Source organism: Acomys minous (assembly GCF_964271855.1).
Source record: "Acomys minous genome assembly, chromosome: 12".
NCBI classification, from domain to species: domain Eukaryota; kingdom Metazoa; phylum Chordata; class Mammalia; order Rodentia; family Muridae; genus Acomys; species Acomys minous.
The window spans coordinates 99,681,868-99,704,484 of record NC_140493.1 but is presented as its reverse complement, the minus strand read 5'-3'; the positions used below and the strand labels follow the sequence as shown (position 1 = coordinate 99,704,484).

General features: G+C 43.9%; 1 protein-coding gene across 6 annotated transcripts in view; it reads right to left on the bottom strand.

Moving 5' to 3' along the window:
- HELZ (helicase with zinc finger) overlaps window positions 1-22,617 on the bottom strand; it is a 140,828-nt gene that overhangs the window by 26,625 nt on the left and 91,586 nt on the right. For all 6 annotated transcript variants that reach the window (XM_084748496.1, XM_084748495.1, XM_084748494.1 and 3 more), the window contains 6 exons: window positions 20,869-21,052; window positions 18,675-18,903; window positions 11,262-11,466; window positions 6,464-6,515; window positions 5,527-5,717; window positions 3,703-3,910 (listed from right to left, as the gene is read on the bottom strand). In XM_084748496.1, coding sequence (XP_084604622.1) covers window positions 3,703-3,910; window positions 5,527-5,717; window positions 6,464-6,515; window positions 11,262-11,466; window positions 18,675-18,903; window positions 20,869-21,052 — 1,069 coding nt within the window. The remainder of the gene's footprint in view (window positions 1-3,702; window positions 3,911-5,526; window positions 5,718-6,463; window positions 6,516-11,261; window positions 11,467-18,674; window positions 18,904-20,868; window positions 21,053-22,617) is intronic.

The following is a 22,617-nucleotide window of genomic DNA, read 5'->3' as shown; positions in this document are numbered from 1 at the left end:
GTGACTACTCAACACTGGACAAAGCAAAAGCATTTAAACGTTGTTCGCTCATTGTTATCACTTTACTCTTAGTGTTCAATTTTCAGAGCTGCAGTTTCTCTGCAAAAAGGAAGAAGTTATAAAGAAAAAATAACAGGACAACAGCTTCACAAAGGGGAAACAACCTGAAAACAGCAAATAAAAAAGAAAATGGTGCACTCTCCAGGAATTTACAGTCTCATTTTTTTTTTAAACTAGAATGCCTTGGCATTCCTGCCTGTTTACAGAGGCTCAAAACTTTGTTCATTTGCAAATGCAATTAAGTAAAAATCTAAACAATGTCTCAATCCAACTTACTGAAGGAATCTAAGCTGATGGCTAGGGTTTGGATCTCAGCGCTCCCTGCGGGCCCATATGTGCAGTGTCCTGGTCTCCAGCCTGTGTGCTACAGGAAGGAAGACACTTAGGCAAGGGCAGAGATGGACACTGGGATTCCAGCCCCTTTCTCTTTGGCTTTTTGCTTCCCTACTCCCATGAACTGAACACAGCCCCAGCACCACGCACGCCGTCATAAGGTACTGTGCGGCCACAGGCCCGCAGCAACAGGACAGAGCAAGGATGGCTTGAATCCACCACAACTAGGAGCCAAAAACCATCTTTCCTTCTTCGAGACTGTTTACTTTGTCATACATTCTGACACCCATTGAATGAAAATATTACAAAAGAAATCTAAGTTACAGTATGCAAACATTTTAAAAACACAAATAGGTCATGGCTTAAACAGAAAGCAAAATTTAAGGTTTTCAAAACACAATTTTAGTAGACTAAACTAACTTCCCAAGTGTGCAGGGCTTTAGTATGCAGACTTAAGTGGTTTCATAAAGGGCCTAACTTGGGTGCTTGCTGAGAAACGTCCTAGCAGCAGCGCTAGAACTAACGTAGTGAACCAACGATCACGGCAAAGCAGACGCTAAAAGACAAGAACAGGAGCCGGGTGTGGTGGCGCACACCTTTATTCCCAGCACTTGGGAGAAAGAGGCAGGCGGATCACTGTGAGTTCGAGGCCAGCCAGGTCTACAAGAGAAACCCTGTCTCGAAAAACAAAACAAAGCAAACAAACAAAAAGAAACAAGAACAGAAATATGCAAGGTTAAAAACAAATGAACGGCCAGAAGACTTAACAGTGTGTAAGAAAACTAGGCAAGCTAAAGAGTAAAGCAACAGAAACTATCAAAATCAAAACAAGCAAGAAGAACCGAGAAAGAGGGGGACTTGAAGCAGCTGAATGAGTGGGGAGATGTAAGTCAGAAAAAAAAATCTGGCAATATCAAGCTTGAAATCTCCAAACATCATGAAAAAATTCCAACATACACACACACACACCAAAAAAGTAAATCAAAACATTCCCTAAGGAAATAAAAATCTTTAAAGCAGACAGAGAAAAAACAATATATTACACACATATATGAAAAACAATATTAATGATGACCCCATACACTCCCCTTCTGTGCTAGTAATCAAAGGCAGAGTTCTGAGACTGTCAGGCAAGCACCTGACCACTGAGCTACCCTAAGCAACCCTAACTCTCTTCTTAAAATTATTTTAAAAAATACTTGCCTGTTTGAACAAAAAAACTAGAAACAAAGACTTTTTTTTTAAAAAGTAAATATATATAAAAGTAAATGCATGGTGCTAAAAGCCTAGAGAGACGCTGAAATACCCACTGTAAGCTCTTTCACTGTGAGTGCGGTGTGGAATGAAGCTGGAAGGTGCTAGCCCACACACAACTATATCATAACTAATAAGCCAACAATGGCTATCCAAGGGAACACCCTACAAACAGCAAGTGCACAGAACCCAAGATTTACTTAAAAACAAAACTTAGTTCAGAGTGCAGTACAGAAGGGTACCCCTTTAAACTGGGGGCTCAGGAGGAAGAGGCAGGTAGATCTTTGACTTTGAGGCTAGCCTGGTCTATGTAGAGAGTTCCAGGCCAGGGAGGGCAGAGAGAACGAGTGCTAATCAGACCCCACCTAGTAACAGCATGCTTGCTGCCGCTTCATTGTGGTGGTACTCAGGGCACACTGTAAACAAAGTGTGCATTTAACACTGCACTGCAGCCACAACCTCAGAAATGTGCCTTAAAGACACAAGCAGATTAAAAGCAAAAAGGTCAAAAACAAATGTGCAGTGCTGTCACTGCCACCAGAAAGCCCAGCAACTACACAGATGTTGACCAGAGTAGACCTCAGAGCCACCATCGTCACCAGGAACAGTTGTTGTGTAACGCTAAACAAGGAGTCACTGAGAACATAACACATTCATGAGTGCTTATCTCTAAGAACAGAGCCCCAAACTCCCAACAGACCACGACAGAACATAAAGAAAACCTGACACGCTTGGCATGGGAGCACAGAGCTCTCATCCCAGATCTTGGGGGAGGGAAGGCAGGAACATAGCAAGGGCACCCCAGACTACATAAGCAGTCCAAAGCCAGCCCAGCTGAGATAGATGAATAAATCGTTTTCAGAGACCAATTCCCCTCTTCGGTGAGAGACAGAGAGACAGAAATCCAGCAAGAACACAGAGTCTGGAGCCGCACCCCTGACCATCTCAACCTGAGCATCCCAGCGCTAAGCATGCATGCGCAAAGCATTGCTGAAGACAAACGGTAACTTCAACAGGATTTGCACCACACAAAATCTGCCCTCTTACTATGACGGAATTAAAAGTAGGAACTGGTAACAGAAAGTATTTTAGAAAATCACTAATACTCAGAAACTGAAACTCACCATTCTAAATAATTCACGGATATAATCTTTATGGTTTTGGTTTTGAAACAGGGTCTCACTACATTGTAGCCTACATTAGCTTAGATTTCATACTCCTCTTGCCTCAGTCTTCCTAGTACTGAGAGTGCAGGCAAGCACCACCCACCCAGTCCTTGAAACCTACTTTAATTTTAAGAGAAATTACAAAGTATATTGAATTAAGTAAAAATGCAAAAGACAACATATCAGAATCTGTGTAATGTACTAAGGAGGAAAATATTTACTCTAAACAAGCCATTTTAATCAAGTTTCTACCCTAAGAATGGCTTTACATTTAAGCTGCTATTAAATGGTGACAAAAATTAAGACCTAGAAACACAGAGAACTATGCACTGCACTCTGTCCCTAGACCAGGGGCTAGTTAAAGTTCAGCTCTTCCACAGTGACCCAAAGACTTAGAGTAAACCAGACCGGGCATACTGGTGAGCATAGCTGCCTTCAAATCAAAAGCCCAGCTGGCTTCTGGTTTTGTTTTTGTTTCCTTAAAGATAGCTGATTCTGAACTGTTTATGGAAATGGGAAAAAAAAAAAAAAAAGGAAAAAAAACTTGGACTAGACAATTTTGGCAAAGGATGAGGTGGGGGCACGTAGACTAAGTAGCACGTGCAAAGCCAGAGCGCTCAGGTCGGCATGTCTAGCTCAAGCACAAACATGTGCGGGTGAAAAAGAACAGCCCAACTACGGTGAGCTGATCTCAGCATGTGTTTCAAGGCAGCTCAGAGACAAGAGAACAGAGCTTTCTACAGATGCTCTTAGAGCAAATGACCTAGACCAAATGTCAAAACACCACCACATACCTCATGCAGTTGTCACCTTATACCACACACAAAGTTAACAAAGGACTTGGGGTCAGAGCACAGGCTACAAGGTTTCTAATGGGGCTGTGACCTACCATTTCGGTTTTGCTCCTGTTGGTCCTTCTCTGGGTGCTGACTCTGTGGCTGCCCTAGGTTGACAGGTGGGTGATGTCCAAGGCCATAAGGGATTGGTGACCCACGTCCGTGTGTATGTAATAGGTTCATATTGTAGGCCATCGCTGCCTGGTGTGTAATAATCCGAGGATCAACTGCAAACCTACCCTGGTACCCTGTCCATGGCACCTAAATTAGTACAAGAAAAAAAGTAATTGAATTGAGTGTATTTCTGAACACAGACTGATAGTGTCTATTAGCTAAAAACATACAGAGATGGCACTTTATCCAACTACCACGTTGCTCTCGCTGAACAGTAACGACGGGTAAAGAATTGCTACTGTGTCCTTACTGGCTAAAACCTGGCTCTCAAAATCCTTAGCAGGTAAGGAAAAATCAATCATTCAATTAGCCTGTTTGGACAAACGGGGCGGGGGCACAGGGTTTAGAAGAAAATGAGGACTTGAAAGTGGTACTTATTCCCCAAGATATCAAAGCAGTTTGTACTCACGAGCCAGTTCCCTCACATGGTGTACACATCACAGGTTACCATGAAGAAGAGCTTTTCATGGCAGAAGTGCATAGTTACATAGATTAATAGACTCAATCAAAGACTGGAGGGGAAGGCTAAGGAGTCTCAACTCAAAGACTGGGTATTCTAACTTTATGGGAATGACAGTCATCTACCGCTTACTCACAACGGGTAAAATTCAAGCGGGCCATTCTCTTAATTAGTGCTTTTGATTGATTCAACACTACCTTGAATCACAGAGGCAGCAGAGCTTGCTTAGATATACATGATCACTACAGGGTGACATAGAGGGAGGACAATGACACCTGCTGTCGTCACTGTTATAACTGCTGGGCACGGACTCACACTCTAACATATATACTAAAATCTCCTCTGACCTAGTAAATGAAGTAGAAATCCCAACAGGCAGCCTATTTAAAGCAGACCATGGATCATGTTGCCAGGCTGTCCGGGAAGAAATAACTCAGCTCAAAGCTGGAGCCTCCAAGGCGCAGGCGTGAAACCCTTGCCCTTACTGACAACTACTCTGCTTGGCTGCCGTGCATGTGAGCCACCACGGCCAACAGGAGAGAATGCTTGCAGTTCAGCAGTTTTCTCCTTGTGGCGATGGGCAGGCATGGCAAAACTCTCTGACAAGATCACCTCTCACTGAATTACCTCACTTAAAGCAAATAAATTGTTTCCTAGACTAAAACTTCTAAATTTAGAAACATTTGCTTCTACAAGTTGGAAAAAAAACACACCAAAACACTTCAAAAGGAAATAATATGGATTTATGTATCAGATGGAAGCTCTCAAAAATCTCTTTTCAGGATTCAGTAGTGTTCTTGTGTGCCACTAATGCCTCATACACATATTTTTCCCCAAAGTCAGACCCAAGAGAACTAAAGGTCTCTGGCTCCTCCAATAACTCCACGCCTTAGCAACAGCTCGTGACTGAGAATAAAATTCGAAAGACAAAATAAAAGCTTCACTCTCATTTAAAAAACATTTTAGAAGAATTCAAAGGCTTCTGAATCAAATCACGTGACCCACAGATTCTGATAAAGCAACAAGTTACACATGGTAATACACATTTCTTTGGTCATTGCAAACTTAGTAGTTAGACACAAGGCATTTTATGGATGCTGGAAAGGTAAAAATAAAACAGTGGAGCATGGGGGTGTGGCTTCATAGTGACTGCTGGCTGAACATGCACGGGACCCTCGGTCCAATGGCCAGCCCTGAAAAGCCATTACTTTATTCAGGAGAAAGTGTTCAAACATCCACTTACAGGTAAAGGCACCGACATCACTACGTTCCCTCCGTAGACAGCAGGTACATAAAGAATACTTGTCCCAGTGTGCGGATCTATTCTTTGAACGGGGCTTGGAGATTTTCCCAAGTTTGGGTGAGGTCCAAGAGGGGGCGGAGGAGTAAATGCTCTAATAGGATTGCCAATAAGTACAGAAGGATTGGGCTGAACTGAAAAACAGACAAAACAAAAAGGAGACTCAGCAGCTGTACACGTTGACCTTGACAAAATGCTCTAGTCATCCAATAGCAAATCACATTTCCCAGGTGACCCAAGAGATGCTTCCACCAAAGAAGAGTGTGCAGTGTGCGGAGTCAAGCACATTAGGACCAGCCGCGCTCCACAGGGCTCTTGAACATCAGCTGCAACTGTGCCAAGAGTGCTCTCCAGAGCCTGCCAGGTTAACTCCTGAGAGGGCAGAGATGCGTCTTCAAGACAGAGAACCGTGATGCAAAACTGCAAACCGTAGCCTCAAGACAAGGAGCAGACAGTTCTTCAGAATCAGGCTCTGACTTGTGGTCGTCACACAGCCACATACACAGTAAAGGTTAAGCAAGTATGACAACAGTATTCAAGATCGTTCTAATAACCTTATCTTGAAAGTTGCATGGCCCAACGTTCATAGGACAGAAATACCTCATGAACACCTATGCTGTGTAAAAGGCTATGCGCGCTGCTAGCTAGAATCCAGCCACTTTTCAGAAATCAACACACTGTGGGAAGAGTAAGAATTCACTAAGCTCATATTTGTATATGCCTGAAAGACGGCGGTGGAGCAGGGGTAGGACATCGAGGGCAGAAGAGAAAGGGGTGTGGGGGCAAAGACAAATGGGTGGAAAGCTCTTTCTCCTGGCAATTTATCTTTTAAGTTAAGTCTTTCAAAGACAAGCTTTCCTGGGCTAACCTCTGTACTCACCAATTCCGTCATTCTGGAAATGATCACTCTGGGGGTGATGGAGGCTTTTCCCCTGTAGAGACAAAAACAAATACATGATAACCTAAGCATGTGTTGACATTAGAGAACAAAGTTTTTCCTAAGCATATGCAAATCAAATATAAATACAGTTAATAATTTTAAACTACAGGCTACATACAGTCAGGAACTATTTCAATGACGTCAAGCCAACTTTCCTTAGGTTCACACTCTCAGGCAGCACTGCTGCATCTTCAGTTTTCTGCTTCAGAATTGATGACATCTAAAATACTTTTTTGTTTTGTTTTGTACTTTGAAGATTTGCTTTATCTGCTCTGTGTGCATGAGCACAGTTAGGGGAGGGTGTGTAGGCACAGAGGTAGGAGGAGGGTATTCAATCTCTCAAGAGCTTCATCTTCAGGAGTTTGGGAGATGCCAGGCTTGTTACAAAGCTGCTAGGTTGCCAACTCCAGCCCTCACGCCTTTGCAGTTTCTCAACCTCTGAGCCATCTCTCTAGGCCCTGTTTTGTTGAGTCAGGCTCTCACGTAACCCAGGCTGGCCTCAAACTGTCGATGTAGCTAAGGATGACCTTGACCTTCTGCTTCTATCTCGAAAGTGCTGGGATTCCAGGTGTGGCCACCACGCCCTCTTTCATGTGGTGCTAGAGGCGGAAGCCAGGGCTCTGCAAACGCTGAGAGTGGCAAGCATTCTCCCAGCAGAGTTGCATCTCCAGTCCCACAAACTCTCTGTTTAATCAATTTTAGTTTGGTTTGGTTTTTGTTATGTAACCTAGCTGGTCTAGAACTTGTTAGAATTTACCTGGCCACGGACTCAGTGACCCTCCTGCCTTCCAAGTGCTGGAACTACAATGAAATGTGTAATCAAATCAACGAAAATCTATTTTTATCCCATAGTAACATCCCTAAAATTGCTCTAGAAATGAAATGACAACACATAAAAGTTGTTTTTTAAAAAGGAACTCTCAGTGTTCTACTCAAGAAGGCGAGAACCACACTAACACAGTTTGATTTTTATTTTTTAGTATGATTCATAGTATCTCAAAGAATTCAATTTTCTCTGAAAAAAAAAAGCAAGAGATGCTGATGATTTTGAGAGAGAATTTAGTTAATTGCTAGGAGGCAATTTGGCAACATATATCAGAAGCGCCAAAAACGCACTGAGACTTTAATACTGTAATTGCACTTCCAGGAATTTATCCAAATGAAATAATCAGGGATCTGGGCACAGATGTTCATCACAGTGTGATCTACATGTGTGATAAATGCCTAAGAGATCCAAACACCCATCACTGGGGGCTTCATTAAATAGGCAGTGACACCCAGAGGCAACTGCATTAACTGAGCACGGTCACCAAGGAGACAAGGGTATCAGTCCTAAAACCACAAGGATCTGGGTCCTGCATCATTTGGAAGCAGATTCTTTGCAGGGCATCTAGGAGCCCTGTTGGCCAATACCCGGGTCACAGCCTTAAAACCCAGAACAGAGAAATGAAGCAGCCAATTCCAACCAAATCCGTGTTCCTTTTAAGGCCCTAGGCTAACGGTAAGATTGAGCAGTTGTGGGAAGCTGATACAAAGGTACCCATAGCTGAGGTTCATCCTGCTTTACGTGGGCAGCCTGTGGGCTGATGGACAGTACCACTCAAGGCGCTATGTGATACACTAAGGACAAAAGCACACCAGGGCCTGTCACTTGAAGAGCCGTCATGTCTTTATGTCTACTCCTACACTCCACAGAGCTCACGGAGCACAGCTACTCACCATACTTTGATTCAGCGGGTAACTGTAAGCAGATTTACTGGGTTTGGGCAAAATGCAGCTTGGTAGCTTATAATCAAACCCGAGTGTAGCAGCCAGCGAGAGCTAACTACATGCACAAGTTACTGTGGAATAAATCTTAGTTTCATGTGTGTTCTTTGCTAAGGAGCTAATTTGCAATCTTTTATAGGCAAATGTAGCTTACATAGTTTATAAGTAATTTGTATCATCTCCCATTCATCTGTTTAAACGTTTACTTTTTCCATCACTCATTCTGTTTTCCCCACTTACTCATCCAATAAATGTTTACTAATTTGGAGGACAGGAGAGATGGCTCAATGGTTAGAAACACATACTGCTCTTGCAGAGAACCTGAGTCAGTTCCCAGCACCCAAGTCTAGTGCTCACAACTGTCCAACTCCAGCTCCAAGGGATCAGATGTCCTCTTCTAGCCTACACAGGCACTGTATTCACATTACAAACCCGCCACACACATGTCCATATACACACAATTAAAAATAAGAATAAAGGGGCTGGAGAGATGGTTCAGAGGTTAAGAGCACTGTTTGCTCTTGCAAAAGTCCTGAGTTCAATTCCCAGCAACCATATGATGGCTCACAACCATCTATAATGAGATCTGGTGCCCTCTTCTGGCGGGCAGGCACACATACAGGCAGAAGATTATACACATAATAAATAAATCTTTTTAAAAAATAAAAAATAAAAATAAAGGCTGGAGCTAGACATGGTAGTCACAAGTTTAATCCCAGCGCTCAGCACTCAGGAGGCAAGGCAGGCAGACCAAGGAGAGTTGATGCCAGCTTGGTCTACACAGCAAGTTCTACGAATACACAGTAGATCCTATATTAAAAATAAACTCTCTTCAAAGTGTGTGTGTGTGTGTGCGTGCGTGCGTGCGTGCGTGCGTGCGGTGAGGAGAGTAGTGTCTTGGGGGTTACCCTCTTTCCTCCATCTCAGGTCATCATGCGGGCACAGCAATGTTTCCAGCTGTTGAGTCATTTGCCAGCCCTGCATTCCCAACTTTCACACACCCTAAGCTCCTGTGGTCCCTGCAAAAATGTCCCCTGTCTGTCCCCTGTTCTCTTGTAGAGCTTGCTATAGTCTGGATCTGAAATGTTCCCCCCTCCCCCAAAAGACTTGATCCTCAGCAGGTGATGGACCCTGTAAGAGGTGGGGCTAAGTGGGAGGTCTTCAAGTCTAAAGCACACCCCTTTGGGGGAATCTGTGGCCAGGCCAATCCTCTTTCTTCACATTTTTGCTTCCCAATCATGAAGTATTTGATTTTCCTACCATGACACGTAGCTGACCCACAGCAAAGGGACAGACTGGTTGCAGACTAAAACTTCTTAAATTGTGAGACAAAATAAACCTTAGCACTTTGTAAGTCAACAGTATCAGGTATTCGCTACAGTGCTGTATTGCAGAGATTTCTTATTCATTTAAAAAAAGAAAGAAAGAAAGAAAGAAAGAAAACATTTTTTCCCTCAGATGGAGCGTCATGTAGCCCAGGCTAGCCTGAATTTATAACTTAGTCAAGAATGGCCTTGAACTCCTGACCTTCTTGCTTCTGTCTCCCAGATACTAGGATATAGAGCACACGAATCACCACACCCAGGTAGAAGGTACTTCAAGCATCTATTACAGAGTTTCTTCTAGACACAGAAGCCAGGACGATAACTAACACAAGGAAAAACAATGCAGTTGAGCTAGCCTGGTGCCACTGCGGTTATTTGTTTGTTTGTAGTCTCCCAAGCCCCTGCCTCCCTGCCCTCTACAGCATTCTCATCCTCATCAAGAGCCCCACGGTGTGTCTGACTCCACCTCCTGCTTCTGCCGTCGGGCTATCATGCACCGAATTCTGCCACAAAAGCACTGAGGCAGCTTGCTCATGTGTGCTTCTAGCATCAACACATGGCACACAGAAGTAACTCATCTGAGCAGAATGCTTTGTCCTCTAATAACACCAAACCACTGAAGCAAAGCATAGTGTGTTTTAACTAAGCTAAGAACATACGACTGTGCATTAACAGAGGCATTTCAAGCTTAGCACCTTTTTAGCTAAAAGACCTTCCAACTATTAAGCCATGCACTGTTGCTCACATGATGTGTATAGCAAAGAGCAACGCTAACATACTCTTTAAATTCAGATCAATGAGTTTAATGCCGTGCCTACTATAAAGGCACCAACGGACTGCCATATCCCACACGTGCCACCCTCAGAATCTGCTTGCCAGGATGCTAACTGCAACAATTTTTCCCTCCATGCACTGGAGCAAACAAGCCAGCTGCCTTTGCTCAAAATAACTGTGGCTCAAAACTGAAAATGGCCTTGAGCTCCCCCGCTCTCCAGCTCCGTCCCATTCCAAACAGGCTGCGTTCAGACTGCAAAACCACTTCATCTTCAAGAATCCGGCAAGTCATCTCAGCTGTGCCAAACACCACTTGAAATGAAATGGTCATCAAAAATATTGAATGCTTTCTTTATTAAAACATTATTTTAAAACATAATTCTTTTACAGAATAGCTTGTATGAACATGCTTTTAAATATGTCCCTGGGGCTGGCAAGGTGGGTTAGCAGTGTCTCAAAGGCTGAACGGACTCCCGAGAGTTGTCCTCTGACCTTCTCATCCATGCATGGCACAAGTGTGCTCACACACACGCACACACACACATACTCACACTCACAAAAGTTAATAAATGTTTTTAGATTCTTTTAATAAAAATAAAATGTGTAGTAGTCGTTGAAGTCTTTTACATTCACATTAGCTGCTGGCCTCAAGGCTATCAGCAAGGAGTGCTGGGAGGTTAAACAAAGGTTCCAGGAGTTTTCAGCTATCTCCAACTTTTAGGGGATGACTACAACATTAAACGGGGCTCCCCACCATGCCATGAGGTCATTTACCCACCCAAATCTTGGGACAGTTTCTTGCAAATACAGCTGGCCAACAACTGTGACCGGAGTCCATGGCTGTTAGCAGCCGCGTGAAGCAGGGCCTTTACCTTGGGTGGTGACTGCTGCTGCCTGCTGCTGTTTCCCGAATGCTGCAGTCGTAAAGCCCGGGGGATAAATTCAGGAGCCAGTGGATTCAACACATATGTCTTCTTGAGTTCCAAAGCCTCTAACTGAGCCTTGATCTGCTCAAACGTAATCCCGTGCAGGCTGTGATTTTCATGACACAGGGCAATAAAGCGCTCCCAGAACTTCCTGCAGAAAAGATTCCAAAAGTCAGGTTACAAATGGCAGTTGATGAACGGAAGTAACTAACGGTAATTTCAAATTCTGCCAACCTCAAATCCTTAAGGCTAACACTCATCTTAGCACACTGTAGATAGAATCTTTCTACTAAATGACAAAACCTTTTAACTTTGATGCTCAAACTGTCGTCAGCCTGGGAGCATGCTACATACAAGACCACAAGAAACTCTGGCTCACCCACGCTATTATAGAATCATGTGTTAATGAGTTCATATAATAAGGTTTTCAAAACAGAGAGTAGCTCAATTTATAGAAAAATCTGCACTTCTAGTCTTATACACCCATACAAATTACACTTATTTTGTACTTCTAATGATACATGCAAATATACACATCTACAAACAGTTACGTTCCGTATAACATCAGTCAACACCACACTGCATGCCTAAAACAGTGGTTCCTACTGAACGATGTCATGGCTGCCCTTCCAGAGCTGCTATGACAGTCATTTGATGATGGCAACACCCAAAATCGCCTTTCTCAGAATTCGTCAGTACGTAGCAAATGACTCTATCTATATCATACATATAGAGAGAATTCAAATGTATACGGATAATAGTATGGATTATAGATTCTAAAGAACCTTGTGTGGGGCTAAGGAGATGACAGTTGGTAAAATGCAATATCCATACAAAAAAGACTAGGGTGTAGTACCTGTAACCCAGGAGGATCTGGGGGGCTGCTGAGCCCCGGGTTTGGTGAGAGACTACCATCTTACGAAAATAAAGTGGAATGGGTGGAAGAGCATTTGACCCACATCAGGTGGCACAATGACTTGCCATTTCCGCTCCTGGGCACCTGATTCCTTGCCTCTATAGGCACCCACATGCAAATGGCATATAAGGTGGAATGTGAGGAAGATATTTTGATATAGACTTCAACAGATATGTGTGTGTGTGTGTGTGTGTGTGTGTGTGTGTGTGTGTGTGTGTGTGTGTGCAGGAACATGCAGCTGTGGGTGTGCAGGAGAAGTCAGAAGACAACACCCAGCGGTCAGCTCTCTCTTTCTATCGTGAGTTGGGACGATCAAAGTGAGGTGGTCAGGCTTGCACAACAGGTGCTTTTACTTGAAGCACCTCATTGGGCCTTTTGTCTTTTGTGTGTGGGGGGGTTGTTTGTTTGTTTGTTTGTTTGTTTTTGTTTTTTTTGGTGTTTTGGTTTTTTTTTTTTTTTTAGTTTAAGAGATGGTCTAGAAAAAAAGTTATCAAACTAGGAAGATGATCCTTCGGTTACAGGAGTTGTGTGCTGCTAAGAAATGCACACTGAAAGCCGGGCGTGGTGGCACACGTCTTTAATCCCAGCACTCGGGAGGCAGAGGCAGGAGGATCTCTGTGAGTTCGAGGCCAGCCTGGTCTACAAAGTGAGTCAAGGACAGCCAGGACTACACAGAGAAACCCTGTCTTGAAAAACCAAAAAAGAGGAAGAAAGAAATGCACATTGAAAAGCTAGCCTTCATTTTTGTTTTAAGAATTCCACTTTACATAGCTTCACTTCCAGTTTATAGTGGGATGTTCTTTGAATGAGTGGTTTTTAAGATAACTTGTTTATGCCAGGTGGTTGTGGCAGCAGCAGCACATGCCTTTAATCCTAGGACTTGGGAGGCAGAGGCAGGTAGATCTCTGAGTTCGAGGCCAACCTGGTCTACAAAGAGTTCCAGAACAGCAAGGGCTACACAGAGAAACCCTACCTCAAAAATAACAAAAGATACCAAGTTTATTTTATTATTTTATATGTGTGTTTTGCCTGAATGTCTATGTATCTAGTGCCTTCATGCCTGGGGGTCCACGGAGGCCAGAAGAGGCATCAGATCCCCTGGGCCCGGAGTCAAAGACAGCCACATGGGCGCCAGGAATCAGACTCAGGTCCTCTAGAAGAGCACCAGTGCTTGTAACTGCTGAGCCATCTCTCCAGTCCCTTAAGCTACCTTCTCAACTTTGACATCCCATCCCCACATCAACCTTGGCCTATTGAACAGGCTCTGCAACAAAACTGAACTAAGCAGAAATGTCCAAGAACCTCACATTTCATGAGATTTGGCTCATTATCCTCAGAGATTACAATCAAATACCTTTCCAGCTACAGGAAGCTTTGGGTCTTTGAGGGGTTTGGGGGGGAGGGGCTTTTTGCTATTACTACTGTTTGAGACAGGGGCTCAATCTCTAGCCCAAGCTGGCCTGGAACTCAACAATCCTACTGCCTCAACTTCCCAACTACTAGGATTCCAGGCAGCAGCTTCCTTGCCTGGCTGAAAGGACACCATTTCAGAAGGAATTCTAAACGTAAAATAATCCAAGTTTCAAAAGATGGAATTTACATTCTATGCCTGACTTATCTTGTTGTCCCCTGATAGAGAAAGGCCCTGGTCCTGTCCCAGGAGCTGCAATGTGCAGCGGCATGTGGCATGTTTCTCCTACTGGCCTCCTCATGTACAGCATGGGGTAGAGTCTTCCTAGCACTCCTTACTGAGAGCTCATTACACTTCTTACTTATAACCTTTCAGAGAAAACCACAGGAGAGGGTGCTGGAGAGTCACCAGGGCCTACGTAAGCACGGACTAGTGCCTACAAAGCCAGCCTTGGCGTTGTTAGGGAAGCACATCCTACGGCATGCATGTGAAGCCAGGGGACAGCTCTGTGGCGCTGGTTCTCCCCGCCCTTTACATGGCTTCTCTAGGTTCCTGTGGCAAAGGCCTTTTACCTGCTGAGTCATCATCTTGCCTATCCCAAAATCCTTAGTTCTAAAGCTAAAGGAATTTTAGGTTTTCCTCTGCATTAAAGCTCTTTTTTAAACATGTTTTACATTTTTGACTGTGTGCTTCTATGTATGGGCGTTTATATGTGACGCGTGCCATAGAAAGTGAATGGAGCTCAGAGGATGCTCTTTGGGGTCAGTGCTCTCCTTTTCCCTTTCTCCGTTTTGGGTTTTTTTGGTTGTGGTTTTTAAGACAGGGTTTCTCGCTAACGTTAGGCTGGTCTGGACAGCATCTGGATGTCTGTAAATTGAACTCAGATCCTTGTGCTTCCGTGGCAAGCATCGTCCTGACTGACACCTTCCTGGCTGCCTCTTCAGCTGACACTGCCTGTAATAACTAAAGACAGCACGAGCCACAGCAAGTCTGCTTGATTCTGTGTTAGCCTTGTTTCTAGAAGCACTGAAAAGTCATGTGAACGCATACAAACAAACACGCACGCACGCACGCACGCACGCACAGCAAATAAGTATTCCCTCACTGTCTTTGGGATGTACTGAGTATCACACTTGGATCATACTTTACACATACATTAAATATGTTTATATTCACCAAATTAATGCAATGTGTTAATGATGAACTTCAGTTCAAAGAAAGAATTCCTTCAAAGCTGCAATGAGGAACAACATCATCACTGTGTCACCACTCTGTTCCTGCCTCATCTCACTCCTGGACTTGGCACAGATTTGTCAGCACTGTCATTCCTGTATGAGAAAGGTGGGCTTAGCCGGGTGTGGTGGCGCACACCTTTAATCCCAGCACTCGGGAGGCAGAGGCAGGCGGATCGCTGTGAGTTCGAGGCCAGCCTGGTCTACAAAGCGAGTCCAGGACAGCCAAGGCTACACAGAGAGACCCTGTCTCGAAAAACAAAGAGAGAGAGAGGGGGGGGGGGAGAGGTGGGCTTTCTGAGAAAGGCCTGAATTTTGAAGTCATTCTGACAACTGTTTTTGTGAACCACACAATAGCTCTGTGCCCTTCAGCAGTTTTACTTAAACTCACTGCACCAGGCTGCCCATTTAGAGTAAAAATAAAACAACCACACTGTACAGCTGTCGGTCTGACTAAAAGGGCCAGTGTGTACAGAGTACACAAGGCAGCTTCCGGCAGAGACGACGGTCGAGGCAGCCGCTGGAGTAGTATCTGCTAGCACAGGAGGGAGGAGTATCTATTTCAGACTGACAAACTGTGCTCAAAACAACACCAAATAGAGCAGATTAAACTGGTGTAACACACAGGAACCATTTCTTGAAGCCCTAGTGACACCTGGGAATGCCACGGTACTCTAATGAACAGCACGCAAAGTGGGAGGGTGCTAATGAAGCCGAACTACTAAGAATTCAGCCCTCCAGAAGCCCCACGCTGCCGGGACCCGGGAGTCACGTCATAGGCCCTGGACTTCTTAGCCTGGATGATTAACTCTATTGGTTGGCAAAGTTATAATTGATTTTATCACTAGCAACTCTTGGGCTGGAACCATGATTTAAAGTTCTCACTGTGCAGTCTCCCGCCTCAAGAGTCCATTACTCCTCGCAAACACCTGGCTCAGCACATGACTTATCTGCAGTTAGAAATACACCATCAGTGGCTCTGGCCTCAAACCAAAACTTAGTCCTGCACAAGCTGACAGCAGGCCTCAGGAGCAATTCCTCACCTACCTGCTTAGAAAAGTGACAATTCACGCACAGAGACTAACAATGCTAACTCTAGGCTGTTCTGTGTAGTCCGTCTACAGAGACGGTAACAGCTTCTTCAACAACATTCAGGCTGTTAAATACTTAGTTACTTACAAGGAGAGCCCACCTGGTGAGATGGCCTAGCAGGTGGCAGCATGCTGATCCCAGGGTAATCCCTGGAACTCAGAGACCCAACTACACAAAGTTGCCTGTGGACATCCATTTTCAGGCTGTAGCATTAATGCCCACACATCCATCATGCACATGTGTGTGTGCACGCACACATGCACACACGCACACACACCAAGTCCTATAATCTGGAACACATTCCTTGGCCAAATTTTGTCATTAGTGATTATGAACACATGATAATCATTTTTGAGGCATGAAACTGATGTCTTGTGATCACAGAACTGCTCCTAGGTGAGCTATGAAACCTATAAGCTTTAAAAAAAAAAAGAAAGAAAGAAAGAAAAAGTTATTTTTTCCAACATAAGAAGCAGATTCTTGCTGGGAGGTGGTGGCACACACCTTTAATCCCAGTACTCGAGAGGCAGAGGCAGGAGGATCTCTATAAGTTCGAGGCCAGCCTAGTCTACAAAGCAAGTCCAGGACAGCCAAGGCTACACAGAGAAACCCGGTCTCGAAAAAAACAAAAATAAAACCAACAAGAAGCAGCAGATTCTTTTGTTAACAGCCTTCCCTTGTAGATGACAGTTCTAACTTAGGGCTGCACAGACGGCTCAGGGGTAAAGGACATGCAGAGGCAGTATGAGGCCCAGGCCTTTATCCCAGTACTGAGGAATGGGGACAAGAGGACAGAAGAGGAGCTGGGCCAGGGCAAGGTCCTCAGCCAGCCAGACTAGGAGCTGGTGAGGTCCAGGTTCAGTGAAAGATTTGGCTCAAAACCCTAAGGTGGAGGGACGGGAGCCACATGTGGCTCAGTGACTCAGACACCTGCCGTTCTCCCCGGGGGTCCTGAGCTTGGTTCCCAGCAGTGCTGTCGGGTGGCTCATACCCACTCGTAAGTCCTCATTTGCATATACCCACATACAAATACACAGGAACAAAATGAAGTAAAGATTAACTATAAGACAAAATAGAGTGGAGAGCAATCCTAACATCAGAAGCAACCCCCAGGGCTGCCTAGGGACCATCTGACCACTCCCTACCATTCTGAACTTACCCAGCAGGTTCTGTCACACTCATAAAACTCATCAGCCTCCTTTTCTTTTTCATAACAGAATAGTATATATTTCTTTTTAAAATATTTTAGAAGTTTTTGAATACTCGAAAAGATGAACCCTATGGTTCTGGCTTTACACAGTTTACATTCTTATGAACTGGTCACAATCACAACTGCACAGAGGAATTTTTAGGTAGCATTTCAGTCAGGTTTTAGTAGAATGTTTGCTCTTAACTATGCTCTAATGAATAACACTCGAAATAAAACAAAACAAAACAAAAACAACAACAAAAGAAACAAGTAATGACCACTTCTTCTTACTCCCTTAATTTTAAAATATTTTCATTTTAACCACATATAAAAATCATTTACATTTAAAAGCCCTGCAAAGGACATGGTGGTATTTGCCTTTAATCTCAGCACTTTGTAGAGAAGGGCACAGAGGCAGGAGGATTTCTGTGAGTTTAATGCCTGCCTGGTCTACACAGAATGTTCCAGGGAAGTCGGAGCTACATAGAGAATTTGTCTCAAAACAAACAAACAGAAGCCTTAAACAAAAATGACTACAAAATTATCAAAACTTGAACCAAGTATGATTAGAATATATTATACACATATGTGAAATAATCAAAAATAAGTTGCATAATAAGATTAAGTTTTTAAGAAGTTAAAATAGGGGCTGGAGAGATGGCTCAGCAGTTAAGAGCACTGGCTGCTGTTCCATAGGAGCTGGGTTCAATTCTCAGCAACCACAAGGCAGCTCACAACTGTCTGTAACTCCAGGGAATCTGACACTGTCACACCAATGCACCAATGCCTCAAACTCACAGCGATCCACCTGCCTCTGCCTCCCAAATGCTGGGATTAAAGACATGCACCACCACAACCAACTTAAATAAATTAAAAACAAAAAAATAGAAAGTAAGATAACAGTGAAGCAAGGGAAGGGAGAGGAGTAAGAGTATAACCTTTAAACTTGACTGTAGATACATGTAAGCACACCCCACCTCGGGCTCTGGCACTAGCTGGCCCCTCCCCCTAGAGCACTTTAGCTACAAATAACTGCATAGCTCACCCTGTCACTTCCAAACCCAGCTTGTTGGGAGGCCTCCTCTGACCACGCCCTTTCCAGCCACAATCCTTTCTTCTGAATCTCTCACCTCTCATGTTGTTGTTTTTCTCATTAATGTATTCAGTAAAATACTACACAAAGTTCTTATTCAGGTTGCTGTCTTTTTCCTTTCCTACCCAATAAAGTGCAACCACCACAGGGACGGAGATCTTTGTGTTTTGCTCACTGACCATCTCCAGGCTAGAAGAGCGCTGAGAACAGACACACTGGGGGGTATTCGCTGACAACTCACAGACTGAATATATATACAATTACACAAGGACGATGAACAGACCCTAAATAACAGAGCTCTCACTAATACCTGATGTCAGGTAACAGTAAGCGTGATTTTAATTCACCATGTGGTCATAAGGATGCAAATGACTCCACATTTCTTTCCCATTTGGAGTCTCTCTCAGTTCAGAGACACAGACTTACCTACATCTTCCAATAGAGCACAGAGCAATGGGATCGCCCACCACAGCAACCAGGGACTGTGCTCTGGTGATGGCAGTGTTGAGAAGTTTGTAGTTAGATAAAAAACCATAATCTAAGTCCTCGGTGGAGTCTTCCAGAAGTTGCTCTTTCTTCTTAATTGGCGTCTGTTTATGCTTGCAAGTGTGGCGTGTACGCACTGTGCTAAGAAAGAGAACTCTGAATTGCTTTCCTACAAAAACATCGACAGAAAGACAGATCAGCACTCTGAGTCACTGATACAGTAAATTTTACATCTTTAAAATCATAATGGCTAAACCATGGGTGCTGGCAAAGACATGAGAAATCCAGGCGTATGCGTAGCTCTAAGAAGTGCACAGCTGCTCTGCAAAACTGTGGCAGCTCCTCAGAAATGAAGCAGAGTGACCACCTGGCTGAGCAAGTCCACTTTAGAAACAACCCACCAAACTGAAAGCAAGGTCTCCATGGGGACGCTGCTCGCATGCTCACACAAGCCTTGATCATGATGCCAACAGATAGGACCCAGTATCAACAGACACACCAGTGTGGTTATACACGAGTTACTCAGCTGACAGGCTACAATATGAATGAACCTCAGAGGCACTGTGTTAAGTGAGCAAAACCTACTCACAAAAGGATAGGTGTAATTTGTAAAAAAAAAAAAAAAAGAAAGAAAGAAAGAAAGAAAAGAAAAAAGGAAAAAAAGCCCTAAACTGGACAGTTTTGAGATCAGAACATGCCTGACCCCAAGCACTCTGAGTAAGAGCTGCTCAGGCTGCGCTACCTGATCTTACAAGAAACCCATGAGCAGTGGACTCCACACAGAGAGAAAGCAGAAGAGAACAGTGTTAGGCAAGGCCAGGAGAAGAAGAACAGGAGGTATCATTTAATGAGCACGCAGTCTCAGTTTGGAAAGATGAACAGTTCTGGAGATGGATGGTGGTGATGGCTGTACCTCAGGAATGTGCTGCTTACCACTGAACTGCATACAGGAAAATGCCCAATGTGGTTAAGTTTTGTTATGGATATTTTTACCACATACCCTCCCCCAAAGCTTATTTTGTGATTTTATTTTGCTTCTGAAAAAGGGTCTTGTTAAATTGCCAAGGCTAGCCCTAAACCTACTATGTGGTCCAGGCTGGCCTCAGGCTCCTGGTGGTCTCTCTCAGCTTCCTGAACACTCAGCTCACAGATATGTGCCACCGTGCCTCTCTTAATTTTTTTTCCTAGCCATATTGCTGGAACCAATCTTTGAGATTAGCTAGGCTAGCATCCCACTCAACATGAGAAACCTTCTCCTTGAAGTAGGGCCACTAGTCTCCTGCTAAACAGAAGACACAGCTGACTTCACAAAGACGCCTTATGGAGTCTGGCTTCATAACATGTGTTTCTTATAGTAAGCTAGCATCCCAACATTTGACCAAAGTGTTAATGTCAGTCTCTAGTTTTCTCTAACCCCACATTTTCATCTGCTCCCCCACGACCTGATGGGGGTAGAAGGGAGCTCCTTGATCCTCATGATCCAGACACCGCCAGGCTTTGCCTGGTGTCATTATAATACTTCATGTATTTAAATGCACAAAGTTTAGAACAACTCATTTTGTGAATCATGAAAACATGTTTCCAGCTAACTAGTCAATTAAGGAAGTCTACATATAAAATATTTCAAAATAAACTGGGTGCAGTGGTGCATGCCTTTAATCTCAGTGAGGCAGAGGCAGGCAGGTGGATCTCTGTGAGTTCAAGGCCAACCTGGTCTACAAAGTGAGTCCAGGACAGCCAAGGCTACAAAGAGAAACCCTATCTCAAAAACAAACAAACAAACAAAAATCAAAGTAATCCCCAAATACAGTACAAGAACATGTACTATATGTTTTTTTATAGATATTGATGGCATTATATAAGTCTGGTAATAAAGTCAATTTGTTAGTACTATCTTTATTTGAGTATTGGAACTTTAATAAACGTGTAAATTTAATACTAAAGAACTTGACAAGAAAAAAAATATATCATTGCCAGCCCAAAAAAGTAATGAGATTTCTTTTTTCCTTTCCTTTCTTCCCTTCTTTCTTTAATATTAGATTTCTTTAAGATTTAAGACTACTTAAGAGAATCAGAAATCCAATCTGAACACACTTGAAGACACGGGAGCAGCTGGCGGCATTCCAGTCATTACCTTGAACGTTGAGCACCCTCTCTACATTCACGTCAGAGAGCCTCTTCTTCCGAAGTTCAGCCCGGATCCGAAACACCTGATCAGCATATGGCGTCACCACACCGATGCTGCCATCATCCAACTTCCCCCACGCCACCGGCCACTTCCGTCTTAGCTCTTCTACACGCTCCACCACTTCAAACACCTTTAAACAAACACACAGTTAAATTGCCACTGTTGTTTGGGTAGAGAATATGGTAACTGAAACAGGCTGACACAGGATCACATTCAGCAAATGCCACTGAAAAACCAACCTACACACAGGAGCCGTCTGACATGACGGTGGTAAGGAAGATAACATCACATTTCCAACAGTAAAACCCTGGAATAATGTGACTAGTAGAACCAATGAAACCAAGGCAATGTGCTGGGTGGGTGGCCACACCTTCCACAGCCTCCACTCTGAAAGTGAAAAGGGGCTGGAGTGTCGCAGGAGAGCAGGGTGGATTCACTAATGTGGGGACAGCCGGGAAGCAAGTCCACACTGCCCTGGTGCTTGCCGCCCATGCCCCATTGATGTAACTAAGCAGACCATGCAACAGCTGCTGGGTGACACGGACTTCAGCTGGGACTAGACAAACTGCAAACACACTTTCAGAATCTGTTCCTACTTGTGATACAGGTTCCACCACCGCATCGCAAGATCTTTCCTGTAGTATTTTACACAGCAGTTGTTTGGACCCTGCTTCCGGGTTACAAAGCATTTTTAGTGTAGTTTGACCTACTTTCCCTCAACGAACTGTCAAAAAGTTTCACTGTTTGGCACAGGTTAAAACATGTTCTTTAGGGGGCTGGAGAGATGGCTCAGAGGCTAAAGGCACTGACTATTCTTCCAGAGGTCCTGAGTTCAATTCCCAGCAACCACATGGTGGCTCACAAACCATCTATAATGTGATCTGATGCCCTCTTCTGGCCTGTGTTAAACATGCAGATAGAGCACTGTATACATAGTAAATAAATAAATCTTTACAACAAAACAAAACATATTCTTTAGCTCCTAAGAGATTCTTACTTAGAAAACAGTCCTATCTGTCTGTCTACATACCTATCTACTTAACTACTGTCTGTCTGTCAGTCTGTCCGTCTATCTATCTATCTGGCAAGTTCAATATATATATGGGAAGTTCCATCCAGAATCAGGCAAGATTCTAGTGGCCTACAGCTGAAACAAGAATTTTAAGTGATGACTTTTAATTACAGTACTTATTTACTAACAATTTCTATGTGAAATTGGTGTCTACTGTAGTAAGGAATGTGAAAAGCATGTCCTTGTCCATGTGTACAATGTGGGGCAAGTGAGAAATGGAAGACACTCTGCTGCGAAACCTCAAGTGAGTTTCCCTTGTGAAGCATTACCCTAACCACTGGCCTACCCTTCCCCTCCATTCATACTTGTGCATTTTAGGTAGCATAAAATGAAAACTGTCCCCAGACAGTTGTATTGTAGATTACTCAAAATCAGCAAAGACTCTAGCAACTGGTCAAAGGCCCCACAAGCGAGGAAGGAGCATCTATTTAGGAAAATCTGCAGACACTCAGTAGGAACCGTGAGCACAGGGTGTTCACGCTGGGGACTGCTTCAGCGGCCGAAGTCCAGCTCCCTCAGACCCCTGTACTTAAGGAGCTGCTGCAGGAGATTTTAGCAACCAGTAAACATGAGCACAGTTCCCTACTGCAAAAGGCCGTATTGAGCAGCTGGCAGCAGTTGGG